Genomic DNA, 14,314 nt, shown 5'->3' with positions numbered 1-14,314 from the left:
ATCGTGATAACTACTCATAATATATTTAAGCATTATCAGACTTCCAATTTCATTCCTTTTTTATCTGAATCTGTCGTTACTAATAACGACTGCACGGTTGGCACGGGGTCTGGGTGACCGGCTGCCGCACAACGTGTAGGGTTCAATTCCCGCACGGAACAACTCTGTGATCCAAAAATTGTTTCGGGTCTGGGTGTCATGTGTATATGAACTTGTATGTTTGTAAACGCACCCACAACACAGGAGAAAATCCTAGTGTGAGGCAACGTATAATAAAGAAAAAATTAAGATCAATATTAATACACAAAGAAGTAATAGAAACATGATTTTAATAAACATCCTTTCACATAACTTATTCACCTATAGCCTTTATTCAATAACGTTATAAAATATCTTAAAATACCATGTAACAAGGAAAATGTGATGTTAGCACTCCATAGTAGATAGTATAACAATTGTTTTAGTAGTTTAGCATTTCAGTGAGTGACTGGTAGCACCGCCACTTGTCTGGGAGGTAGAATGGCTCGAAGACGTGAGGGAAGGGAGCGTCCCAGCCTGTGACGCGGGAGATAGGAGCCTCCAGGTGCAAGAAGCATTCCTCCTGTTGATACAAACAATAAGTTAACATGAGATAGGTACAAGGAATTATTTGTAAATCAATCTGGATACTGTCCGAATACTCAAACGCTACTAAATTTTAAGACGCTCTCAATTGTAGTTCTGTCACTATCAATTCTTTATAAAATGACATAGATAGCACGAATATTTAAGTACAATTTAAAATTGAGTAGCATTTGAGTATTCGGGCGTAAGTTACACAAATTATTCACATTATGTTAAGTAGGTACACATTTACAACACAAGTCTGAAACAACTAATTTACTTACCTGTATAGTAGCGGCTAATTCAGCGCCGAACCCTGACGTCAGAGGAGCTTCGTGAGCGATCAGACAACGACCAGTTTTCTTTACGGACTGAAATAAAAACATGTTATAATACAATGCAATTTAAAATTTTTTTCGCAGTACACGTGAAAAGTTGCGTGGTAGTTGCTGGTCTTTTGAGGGCGAGTGGAGATTGGATTTCAGAACTCTGGGGCCTAGTCATATCACACGGTCAGAATTACACCGAAGAGGGACCTATGTTGTATAGCTCCGTCCCTCTTGCACTGAACAGTGATCGACCATTCTGACACAATTGTAATAGCAGACTAAGGCCCCTGGTATAACTCGGTGAATCACAACAAAGCGTGTTACACGCCAGTTTTCTGAACCGATCCACGTAAGAAACAAGATATAGGTAATTCAAGTTCTAATTAGACATATCAAACTAGCTTTTTGCCAGCGGCTTCGTCCGCTGTTCCGGGGGATAAAAAGTATCCTGTCACCTAAGTCAGCTTATACCAAATTTCATCAAAATCCGTTCAGTAGTTTCAGCGTGATTGGCGAACAAACAAACAAACTTTCACATAATTTATAATATTAGTGTGATTAAATAGCCTAAATACTTACGTTACAAACGGTATCTTCATCCCACGGCAGGATGGACTGTAGGTCGATGACGTCACACTTGACTCCGAGCTTCTCCTCAGCAATTTGAGCTACCTCCAGCAACACGTGGACTTGGGTGCCCCAACCTATTAAAGTCGCCGCGTCACCTGCGTGAGAGCAAATCTTTATTTAGATGTGTCTTCAATAAAAAAGGTAAAAGAGAAATCATTTGGACGTATTACAAGTTTGTTTCAGTATTTATTTTTAACCGGAGTAGTAATCAGATAGTAAACGCCACCCTCAATTTGGGTAAAATTAATTGTAAGTGTAGGAGAGCCACGCTTCGGCACCATCAACAATCCTCAAATTCCTAACCCCCAAAAGGCCGGCAGCGCACTTGTAACGCCTCTGGTGTTTCGAGTGTCCATGGGCGTCCCCGATTGCTTATAATCAAGTGATCCGTCTGCACGTTTACAAGACAATTTACGTTAAAATTATTTAAGCTAAGACCAGTTAAGTTAGGATAAGTTTCTAAATTCCCACCTTCTCTCAAAACCTGAGCCTTTCCAAGAGGTATGGTGTAATCTTCGACTGGAACCTCTTCAGCAGCAGATCGGTAGAGGATCTTCGGCTCCAGGAATACACATGGATCCTTCTCCCTGATGCACGATAGGAGCAGACCTTTAGCTGTGATCGGACCGCGCGGCACTACCACCTGGTAAGTTTAGCACATGTTTAACATACTGCATTAATAAATCTATAATTTTATTATACTCTTAACTTACGAAATTAAACATAGTTAAAAAATTATAAATCTGCAGTCGAGATTTTAGCTTTGGTAATTTATTGTTTAACCTGAAATACAAGATTGTACCTAGTTCAGGTTTTATACATTTCGACTTTTGTTTTTAGGTAATAAGATTTACTTTATAATCTGGCTTTTTACACCAAATAAACATTTATTTAATTTTACACATCATTCATAGACTAAGAACAATAACTTGTAGATTTGTTCCGTGCGGGAATCGAATCCGCGACACATTTGTGCATTAGCCGACTGTCTAGTCACTGCTCCGACAGTGTAGACTTATCTGCACTGCCCACAATCCATGGGGTCAATATTTTTAAGCCAGTTAAACTGCCATCAGAAAACTGTTGAAGGCAAATCCTCCAGTTTTGTAGAGTCGTCAATACTATATGTGGCAGTTAACGTTGGAGTATTCCGACATCAGTCTTTCTATCTTATCGTCTCTCTTTCTCTATCTTACCCTAAGTCCAGGTACATGTGCGAAGAAAGCCTCAGGGCTCTGTGAGTGGTAGAGTCCGCCGTGTCCCACTGCACTGCACGGAGTTCGGATGGTGAGCGCGCCGCAGTCGAACTGGCCCCCCGACCGGTAGCGAACCTTCGCTGCCTCGTTTATTATCTGCAAATTGTGGTAGTACGAAGTTAGCTTATTTATTTACTAGCTACTTTCGCGCGGTTTCACCCGCTCTGCTCGGTTCCTATTGATTGTAGCGTGATGATTTATAACCTTCCTCGATAAATGCGCTATCCAACACAAAAATAATTATTCAAATCGGACCAGTAGTTCCTGAGATTAGCGCGTTCAAACAAACAAACAATCAAACAAACAAACTCTTCAGCTTTATAATATTAGTATAGATTGGAAGCTCTACCAGCTTATTTATTAAGTAGATAGTATGGTATGTAAAGGAACATGGGGCTTTAAAGCCAATTACAGAGTTTCACAGCATGCATTATGATGAAATAGTTTTAGATATCAATATGGATGGTGGCAAGGACCTGTGTCTATGACCTATTCTTATTAAGTAAACCCTTAATAACCTGAATAAAATCTTACTCAAATGGGATGAAACTGTAATTACAAAGTAGCTTGAATGTTTTTGTGTACTTGAATAAATATTAAAATGTCTACCTATAGCATTTTTGGTTAGGCATAAAATAACACAATCATGTTACAAATTCAGCATATTTAAAAGAAAAATGTCACCAATCAATGCCGAGGCCTTATGTGGTATAAATCATAGTTATAGCCATACACTATAGAGAAATGAGTAAATAATAAATAAATACTAATGATAAACAGCAAAGTAAGTACATACACATAATACACATAAACAGTGTTTGTAAATGTTCTAATGATTGCAATAATAGTAAAACATGACTAAATTGTTATCATCCATTCAAACTCTGTAAACAAGTTTAAAACGCAAAATAATACTGTTTATTGATATTTTAATGAAATAACAAGGAACAATTTCTTGTTAATTTGTCATATAGGAAAGTAGAAAACTTAAAGATAAAGATAGGTTCATTTATTTGTCAAATATCATGTGTAACCGAGAATAGCATATAGTATGGACATAGCAAGATCTTAATAAAATTTGAGCATGTGAACTATATCATTAATTTCTAAAAAAACAAAGCATATTATAACTTTGTTTAGAACTAATTCTAGTAAAGTAGTGTTTAGTACTTTTTTTGCGGAAATAAGTCTGCATTTGGCCACCAACCCGCTTACTGCCAGAACAGCGAAGCGAAGATGTGGCCGAAGATGGAGCACACAGACTTAGAAAGTACCTATTCACTCTGAGCTATATACACTATACGATTATGTACAAACCTGGTCAAAAGCTGGGAATATGTAGTCGGCAAACTGTATCTCCGCAATAGCAGTAGCTCCGGCGGTGGCCAGGCCAATACCGAACCCTGCAATCCCCTGCTCACACAGTGGAGTGTTGAAAACGCGGTCTTTACCATACTTCTCCTGGAAATCGTAGAAAGTAATTTTAATTGTCAGATGATCTTAAGTTCTATCTATAGAGTGTTAAGGTTCAAAGCCAGAATGTATGTATGTGAATACTTGTAGTGTGTAACATAGGTATTATATGATTAGATTATTATAAAGAAAAAAGTATGACTAGGGCACAGACACAAGAGTTAGTGGAGAACTAATATAAATAGAAATAAAAAAGCCAGAATGTATGGTAGAAAAGTTTTTGTTAACTTATTGAAGTTATGAGAGTCAATAATTGCTCAGGTTACTTCATTAGAGTACATGGTATATAGCTCTCTAGTTTTGTTTCTAAGCAAAATTAAAACAAGACTAAATAATACAACTGGGTTTTGCACTTGAGACTTGACAAACTTTGGGCCTCTTTTCCATTATCTAATTAAGCTTCTATATAGTATTTTTAAATTAAAACTTATGAAAATATATAAAATAGTGACAGTTAAGCTAAAAGTAAGTTTAGAAAAATCATTACTTGTAATCCAAGTGCACATCGGAAGACTCCTCCGAAGGCCACATCTTCACCAAACAGTACGGCAGTAGGGTCGTTCTTCAGCGTGAGGTCCATGGCATTGTTGATAGCCTGCATCATGTTCATCTTTGTAGTCTCTCCTGAAATTGTTAAAGTATGTTTTTTATGTAATATTTAAGTTCGCTAGAATAATTTATTGGAATATTTAATGTTTATAAGCTAAATAAATTGTTCTTGGAATATTGTTGAATAAACCGATATTGTTTTATGTGTGATATTCATAATTATGTAAATGTGAAAATTTTATTTATGTATAGGTGTACGCATTTCATGTCTATTTAATGTAAGACCATACTTAATGATATTTTAAGTCAGATTGGGCTTACATATTAAAGAAGATGGATGGCTAATGAATTAGTTTTAAGTAATTAAAATTATTATACTTTTATATCACTTTAACTTGAATAATGTATTGGCTTAAGCTGTAAAATTATGCATGTATTTTTATAATAAATAAATAAATAAATTACATAAGTTTCTTTCATTTACTTTGCTAACCAGTAATAACTATTCTAAAGGACACCTATAATTCACAAGTCCATATTTTTAGGCTTAAGTTTTGTATAAATACATAAAACATTTAATAATGTATTAACTAGCATCCTCAAGTTTATAGACTTATAAAAAAGTAAAGCCAACAATTCAAACTGATTGCAAATCACTGCTATCATACTTCTTATCTTGTTGCTATTTAACGGCACATCGTTTTTTAATAACACTAACCCATATCATGTGGACAAATCATTACTTTTATTATTAAATTATAGGTTGTACTATATTCTACTAGTGGTTTCACCCACTTTTTCATGGGATAAAAAGTAATTATGCTATCACCCAAGTCAGCTCATACCCTGTCTGTATACCAAAGGGGATTGTCCAAATCTGGCTATTTTTGAACAGGCTGCTCAACAAAAATGTAATTTACCAATAATTTTATTTATATTTTAGTAAATGTCTGACGCTAATAACTTTGTATCAATTTGTACTTTAAAAAAATCGATTTTTATTGGTATTTGTTATGATAAGACCAAGTATTTGTAGTAGTTGGCTTTGAATTTGACTTTAGTGCTGCCAATCTGCTGTCAATCTGTTGTGTTTTTCGTCAAAATGACAGATATTATTCGCTTTGTTCTTTTGCATTGTGAGTGTTGAAACTCCAATTTATTGCGTGGGAAAATACAAAGTAGACACATTAGTAGGAAAACATATTTTGTATATATATTAGGTATATGAAAATAACACTAAAGGCAGGACAGCCATAAAACATTATTGCTGCAACTGCATGGTGGGTCATAGAACAGTAGGTTGATGTGCACATATAACAACTATTATTTGGTTTTTAAGCTCGGCAAGGTACCAGAAAATTATTAATCCACCTGCCGAGTTCCTTGACCATATTTTAATTACATATGAATCGGATTAATAATGCAATTTAATAGAAAAAAAAAATGGTTTTATTTCATGCATAATCAGTTTCAATAAAATGTAAAAAAATATCTAAATATAAATCTTGATACAAAACTAAGTTTGTATCTTCATTCTTACTGATATGAACTAATAAATCAAACATATATTATTAGCTGAAGTGCTTGTTCAAAAATAGCCAAAGTCCCATACAAGTTGGTCAATCCCCTTTCATCAAAATCCATTCAGTAGTTTCAGTGTGATTGAAAGACAAACATCCAAGCATTCAATCAAACAACTTCATATTTTAAATATTAGTGTGATCATTATTGTTCTTAATTTAAAAAGAGTATGATGAGTGTAGACTATTTTATAAATAGGGGAGGTAGGGGAGGGATGGGCAGTCGGGAGACATGGGCACCCCCCTTTTATTCTGATCCTGTCATAGGTTTTTCTTTTTTCTTAATTTGGTAGTTTACTTTACCGTCTGGCAAAACTGTTCATCCATAGAATATCTGTTATTTCCATCAGTTGTCAAACACAAACACATTTGAAGATTATGTGCTCGTAAAAGTAAATATTTTGTTGTGGATTCGGATCGTAATACAGAAAAAAGTAACGAAAGGTATGTGTATTTTTTATTATATATCTATTGTATATTTACTAACTAATAAATTAAACTAAAAATCACGTTTCAATACCTATACAAAAAAAAATGCCGGTAAATTGTGTTGAAAATGTGTACAGAGGGAGCAATGGGCAGTCGGATGTGAGGGAGGTTTGGGCATGTCCAATGCTCTCTTCTTTATATTGCGTACAGGAGGTCTTTTAAAATTATAATTATCTGCTTTAATTACACTATTTGAACTATTTTTAATTACAGAAAGATGCCGTTTTAATTCAAAAAGAAAGATTTGATATTACGAGCCATAGAAGAGGTATCAAAAGGATCAAAAATAATAACGACAGCGGATAAATATAAATATAAGCCTTTATGGGTTATAACTAATTTAAGATAAGTCGTGATATATTTTTTGTTGTTATTACGTTTATTTTTGGAGTCTATTATAAATGTTAAGTGTTTTACAGGCCATGCCCAAGCCTCCCACAGGGTGTGCCCATGTCTCCCTACCATAGGGAGCCTTGGGCACTTTTGACTTAGTTTTTTAATTACCTCCTAATTAGGAGACTGATTATTATTATAAGAAAGTTCTTTATAATATATCTAGCCAAAAGTATGGAGCAATAGGAAGTGGCAATAAATGTTGATTATCTACAAAATCTGATGTTTTATGCATTAAATTGTGAAAAAGTGCCCATCCCTCCCCTACCTCCCTTACCCTCAAAATGGGGTAGGTTAATATAAAAAAATTGTTGATCTCTTTCGAGGGTGTGTCTTTATATTTTAGTTGGTGAGAGTTTAAAACAAATATTAATAAATAGAATATTGCACTCTGTGTGGTGAGGTTTGTTTAAAAGACTTAAATGTTTGTCTAGTCTAGACTTTAGACAATGATTAAGTAATGTGAACAAGAAAATGCCATGAAGATTTGTTAAATTTGGTAAAGTACACATCCTTCAGGAACAAACAGTATTGCGGGTGAGTTTTATTTTCCTAACATAATATATGTGGCATGAAGTATGTGCAATAAACTAATGAAAAGAAATATGCATGGTAATAGCTTCCTACATTTACTTCACGGTCACGCCATGATCAACAAATACGTATATTCCCTTACCTTCCACAGGTTTCTCATTGTCAGGATAATAAATAAAGTGAGAAGACAGTCTCTTGGTACAATCGCCAACATTTTTAACTAATCTCGCTAACAAAACACTCTTTTTCGTCACTAAACTGGCCATTTTTAACGATAATGGCGACGTGCGTAGTGCCCCCAGTAGAACCGATTAATAAATTAGGTAATACATCTTATCTACAATTGTAATTAGTTGCGCTTTGCTTAAAATTCGTTGATAAGCGGTCGAATGACGAAACACCAAGCATACTCATTCCTGTTTTCATTAGCTTATGACGTTCATGATCAATGTTAGCGATATTGTCGCTTCGATATTTTACCATTTTAAACTCTGTTGGTTTCATTTTAAGAGTTAATATCATATTAGTGTTTAATAAACCGTATGAGTATGAATATTATTTGCATTTGCATTACAAACATGAAACAATAAAAAAACTTTTTGACAGTTGATGTCACTGTCGTTGCTCGTTGTCACTGTCAACTGTCACATTCATAGTGTCAGCTGTCAACGAGTGGATGCGTTCATAGTGTGGCACAGATTCTTAATTCGTAATACATTTTGTATTATTCTTTTACGGATTTACTAAGAATTTGATGAATAATGCCGTTATCGCATGACTTTACCGTATATAAATAGGCTAAAAATCACAAATCTAATTATGATTAAAAGATTTTACTGATTCGTCATCCACTAGACGTAAAAACAAGTCTTAGATATCGAATAGCCGGTTACTAAGACTTAGCAACAAGGGATTGCCGGTTTGTTCTGAGTGTTTGTTCATAATAATTTTTCGAAAATTGTTAGTGAGCACATGGTGTCCGAAAATATGCAGGCCCGCATGGTGTTTGTTTGGTGGTTAGCAAATACTTACAACACTTACGTAGGTACCTACGTAAAGTACCTACTGTTTTACGATTTAACCTTGAACCTCTTAAAACCGTCGAAATTAATATTTTTTGTTAATATTTTCCTGTAAGTGAATGTAGCACTGTGTTTAGTTAAATAGATTCACTTTTCACACTCACACAATTTTATTATTTCTTGTCGTTCTCATTGATTACGAGCTAATGCATTAAGTTTTATTTGTTGATATAGGTTTGAAAAAACGTTGCCCTACACTAGGATTTTCTCCTGTGTCGTGGGTGCGTTTACAAACATACACGTTCATATACACATGACACCTAGACCCAAAACAACAATTTGTGGATTACACCTACCTACAAGCGGGTTTTGAACCCGCTACTCGCTGCGCGGCAGACAGTCACCCATCCACCGCGTCAACCGTGCAGTCATTACCTATTACCTATACATGTGGAACAATTACCTATACATATACTCTACTAACTATCACTAAAAGCTTACGAACGAAATAGTTACGTCACAACAATACCGTGGAGAGAACAATATTGTTTTCTGCAATAAAATTAACAGATCTGCAGCTGACAGTTGACAGTACAATAAAGATATTGAGCCTGTGCTGACATTATCCTCAACCTGTAAAAGAAACCTTTTTGTATCCGAGCGCCGACATCGTTAATAAACGTTTTATTATTATTGTGAAATTATTTTATTAATATTGCCCGTCTGACCATGTGGTCGGTTGTCAAGTAAAGATGTTTTCATTTCATTGCCAATGGGTTATTGGGTGGTTTAATTTTTAATTTTAAGCCGTGTGCTAACACATTTAATAATACATTTGCTATTACTTGAACTGTTCCAAGTGTTGAAAAAGCTGACTTATTCACGCTACAGACCTTACGATTTAACTGTGCAGTATTATCTGTACAGTTGAACTGCGCTGTTAAATTGTAGGTCTATACAGCCTACTCACCTTAAGATTTATTGTAGATTTAAATTTTATTTATAATTTTATTCGTTCAAATATTTAGTTGTATTATGTGCGTTTCTCACGAAACTTTCGTCCTCACACAGAGAAACTGTGAAATGAGCTATCGTTAGTGGAATTTCCGAACCGATACGCCCTTTAGACCTTCAAGAAAAGACCGTATTCCTGTTTAAAAAGCCAGCAAAGCATCTGTGACTCCTCGGGTGTCCATGGGCTGCGCTAATCGCTTACCATCAGGTGAACGGACTGCTCGTTTGCCCACTATTCCATAAAAAAATAAATATGCTTTTGTGGACGAGTATTACTTGTAGTTTCATTTCAGTCAATTATTTAAGTGATCTTCATACCGTATAGTAATATTATGCTTTTCAATATCAGCCAAATAAACAGGTAACCAATCACAATCATTCAGTAGAGCCTATTATTCAATACCAGCATTTTAATACATACTTCGAAGAATTTTCCTCAGCCATTCTTATCGCACACGCAACATTCTTTAGATTTCCATGAAGTGAACTTATTTCTAGGGCAACACCTACGTGCTTAGGTATGGGGGAATTTTCGTTATCTTTCCATGTAGGCAATTAGGCATAGACACCTGTGATTAGTGTCATTTAGTTATGGATGGACCTGGTCTACGGATCCGGGTACCTATGTCATAGAACTTTAAACAATATGTGAGATACGGGTAGCAGAATCCTTTAAGTCTTTGGTGACAACTGCGATGGGATCGATGTCTATCTTTGTTTGGTAGGTAGGCCTTTTAGTTAGTCCTCAGGGAAGACGGTAGCACAGTGGTTACGTGCTGCCACGACACTAAGACACACGTATTCTTAGGGATGTGCCGTAACAAGAGTAGAACCGGGGCACCGTCACTCCGGAGCAGGTCTATTTAGAGGACTCGGTTTCCCTTATCTGAGATGAAGATGACCACCAGGGTGGTTATAGTGAGGTAAAAATCCCACACTACCTAATCTTTCTGTCCAAAAAGCTTGGCCCCTTTTGAAGACTTCTCCTCTCATCAAAAAATAGCCTTTATTTAGCGGAGGATTTGGTTTTGCTGTTTAGGATGATGCGCTCCTTAACAATTTGAACTGCTAATATTATTTAACTTCATAAAATATTTTGGACATTATACTTAGTATTAAGTTGTTGCACTATAAGTATGCTGCTGCTTACATCTTCAGACATTGCTAGGCGTAACGATAATATAATATGCTATTATACTTATTATATATTAAGTTCAGCATAATATTATAATATTAGTCTATTGAACTTAAGTTAACAGTTACAATACAACTGATCATACATATACCTACATATAATTTAAACCAGTTAAAATCGAGTGCTCATAACTCGTAACTAAAAAAGAAAATAACGACCAATTAATTATCTGCAAAAAGGTTCCCAAGATATCAATAACCCTTGCCGTTAACTTTTACAGTTAACTCTTAACTCGAAGGTTATCAAGACAACTTAATAATTACATATTTATTATATAACTAAAAAAATAAACCATTCGCTTATAAACTGAGTTAACAAAGACAAAACTAGTTCAAGAATAATCGACATGCCATTCACACACATAGACAATGTAGACATGTTGGCTAGGTTCACGCACACATGCACAGCAGGACCATAGAGTAAATGATACCAGTTTGGCAACTTGCAGTTATTTTTAGATCCTGATATTGTGGAGTTTTTAAAACGTGCCTTTTTTCTGGAATAGGTAATTATACTCTGTTTGTGATGGTGTTTCGTATTTTTATTGAGTTCTATTTGCTTGCCCAGGTTTTATTGTGCCTGGTAATAGAATCTTGAGTACGAACATTAAATTCGAATTAGTATTGTGCATTTTAGGCCTGTTTGAAAAATTGTGGAGTCTTTTCAACTGAACAGTGATCCCTTATTGTTGGTTACACTAATTCATCCATTTTTCAAATCTATTAAAGAAATAATGTAATATTTTCCACTATATTATAATATATTTACTAGCGACTTGGGTGCAGTTTCATCCATTCTGCTAGATTCCTATTGATTGTAGCGTGATGTTTTATAGCCTAAGAAGGTTATACTTCTTCGATAAATAAACTATCCTGCACAAAAATAATTTTCAGATCGAACCAGTATTTCCTGAGATTAGCGCGTTCAAACAAACAAACTCTTCAACTGTATAAATTAGTGTAGCTGTAGATTATTCAAAATTCTGTACTGATTTAATATGAAAGAAAATTACATTGATGACACGGTCTTTTCAGCAGTACCCCAGGTTTATTCGAGCCGGCCAATCAGAGCGACTAAACGCGGTCTCGTTTCGACTACTTTAACGTAAAGGAAATTCATACTAAGGATACACGTCCGAGTATTACATCATCCATTTCTATGATTTTTTTCGAAGTACTATTTTGGCCTCAACCGTCTAATCAGAAGACAAATAAATGTAACATGACTTCTTTTTACATTACAAACTGATTAATTATCTCCATCAACATTTACCACTTACGTCAATAACTGACCTACCATTGTAAAAATCGACTTGGAAAGTTTTGCATAATTAATTTCCAGTTTATATCAACAACAAGTTCAATCCCATTGTCCCCTGTTCTCAGGTGTACTGCACAACACTACAAACACACACACATACACACACACACTCGTACACTGTGTAGCTGTCACTTTTACTTTCGATCACGACACTAGTACGGGCGATGACTCCTGCGCCTGCGCTACTACACACGTATTTGTAGTATAAAGTATAATCGTCACGCTTGATACTGAGACCGTTAATATATTGCTCTTTTATTAGTTGCATGTCGCAATTTTGTTTGGGATTGTAAGTCCTTTAGTCAAGGATTTGGATGTCGTTTTAGACAATTTAGACTATGACTTTATTATAGTGTTCCGAAAATTATCATAAGATTTAGCTTAAATCTCTAATACGATAGCAAAGCGTGGAGCGTATGGCATAATCTCTTCTTTTGTTATAGAGTTGTATAGTCCAGACTCTCAAGAGTTGTTAATGTAATGTAATATCAAAGAAATTGTTTAGAAAAGTAAACGATGCAAAACCTGACTGTGTAACTTTATAAGACTTACTTATTACTCTTTATATTTTGTTTAATTAAGATTTATTTTTATTTTATGTAATTTTAAATAATATTCTTATATTGAAAGTTGAAACTATTCCCAAAATCTAGGCTCAAATTCAGACCAGAAAGAAACCCCTAAAATATCTTACCCCGTTTCGTTAATGAGTCAATAAATTCTTCTTAAGATCTTCGGACACCACACTCAGCAGCTATACCCACTAAACAAACGACCCATCTCCTCACAGCTCAGCTAAACCGACGGCTTGCTTAAGACCGATTACCAGGACATAATGAGCAAGCTAAAGCATACACCTGCAATACAACCTGCATGGTCGCATTAGACCTTTGATCTCATATGTTTTTATTGCATCTGTGTCGAACGGATAATACGAGTATACTCTGTTACTCTGTCTGTACTGATCAATAATGTCGTACATTTTACTGTAAGGTTTAAGAAGGCAGTAAGGGAATTAAGTAGATTAGCTGATACTGTCTTGTATAAAAAAAAGAGTTTGGAGGTTCCAAATACAAAATTTTGGACTAAGCATCAGGTTGAACAAAATATCTTTGGAGAGGGGTTAATTTTTTTTTTTTTTTGTAATAGCATGGTTTTTTTTTCTGTGTTTTGTTTTGACACTATCTTATGAAACTCTTAACATTATTGAATTTAGTGTAAGTCTTTTCAAAATTAAGTTTGTTTTTCAATGTCTAGGTAGATATTAGAATTCAGAATTAAATGCACAAAGTTGACCTACTCCCAAGTTGATATAAAGTGCCATAAGTCTTATATTCTTTTGTTATGAAGCAAGAAATTTATTAATACTGTTACACGAATTATTAACCGTTCTAATCATAGGTCTAGCATTAAATAAGATCGTAATTAATAGATTCATCTCAATCATAATTGTCGTGAATAAAAGAGTTCAACGCGCCATTGCTACGAATTTCAGATGCTACGAATTGCTACGCGCGATATTTACCCGAATATCTTATTACTTAAGATAAATTATTTATTCGGGAGAGTGGTAAAATAATTTAATCATCATTATCAGCGAAAACACGTCTACTGCTGAAATAAACTTCTCTTCTAAAGAAGGGGTTTAGCTTACCCACTTTTAGCAGGCAACTGGGTCACTGAAAATTTTACGAACTTATGGTGCACGTCCTTCAGCGATTTTATTTTATTTTTATTTTTACCCATCAAGATTTTTTTACGGTATCAACTGGCAGACCCGTCATCTGATGATAAGCAATCGCTGCCACCCATGGACACCAGAGGCGGTATAAGTCCGTTGCCGACCTTTTGTAGGTTAAGAACCTTTAAGGTTGCTTGGGGAATCGGGGGTTGGGAAGGGGGTCTCCAGTACCCTTACTTACATAAT

The 14,314-nt window shown here is 35.0% G+C and overlaps 2 protein-coding genes across 2 annotated transcripts in view; one reads left to right on the top strand and one right to left on the bottom strand.

The window, feature by feature from the left end:
• Window positions 1-312: 312 nt before the first annotated feature.
• On the bottom strand, window positions 313-8,310 carry LOC118268616 (2-oxoisovalerate dehydrogenase subunit beta, mitochondrial). Its single transcript, XM_035583169.2, has 8 exons — window positions 7,979-8,310; window positions 4,779-4,915; window positions 4,136-4,279; window positions 2,759-2,914; window positions 2,034-2,205; window positions 1,512-1,657; window positions 888-974; window positions 313-601 (listed from the first exon to the last, which is right to left on the bottom strand). The coding sequence occupies exons 1-8, from the start codon at window positions 8,100-8,102 to the stop codon at window positions 461-463; spliced, it is 1,107 nt and encodes a 368-aa protein (XP_035439062.2). The 5' UTR covers window positions 8,103-8,310; the 3' UTR covers window positions 313-460.
• Window positions 7,645-14,314, top strand: part of LOC118268615 (terminal nucleotidyltransferase 5C) — a 257,875-nt gene continuing 251,205 nt past the window's right edge. The window contains exon 1 of the mRNA XM_035583165.2: window positions 7,645-7,839. The gene's annotated coding sequence lies outside the window, so the exon portion shown is untranslated. The remainder of the gene's footprint in view (window positions 7,840-14,314) is intronic.

Source organism: Spodoptera frugiperda, chromosome 29 (assembly GCF_023101765.2).
Source record: "Spodoptera frugiperda isolate SF20-4 chromosome 29, AGI-APGP_CSIRO_Sfru_2.0, whole genome shotgun sequence".
Classification (NCBI taxonomy): domain Eukaryota; kingdom Metazoa; phylum Arthropoda; class Insecta; order Lepidoptera; family Noctuidae; genus Spodoptera; species Spodoptera frugiperda.
The sequence above is the reverse complement of the archived record's forward strand: the minus strand, read 5'-3'. Positions and strand labels throughout refer to the sequence as shown.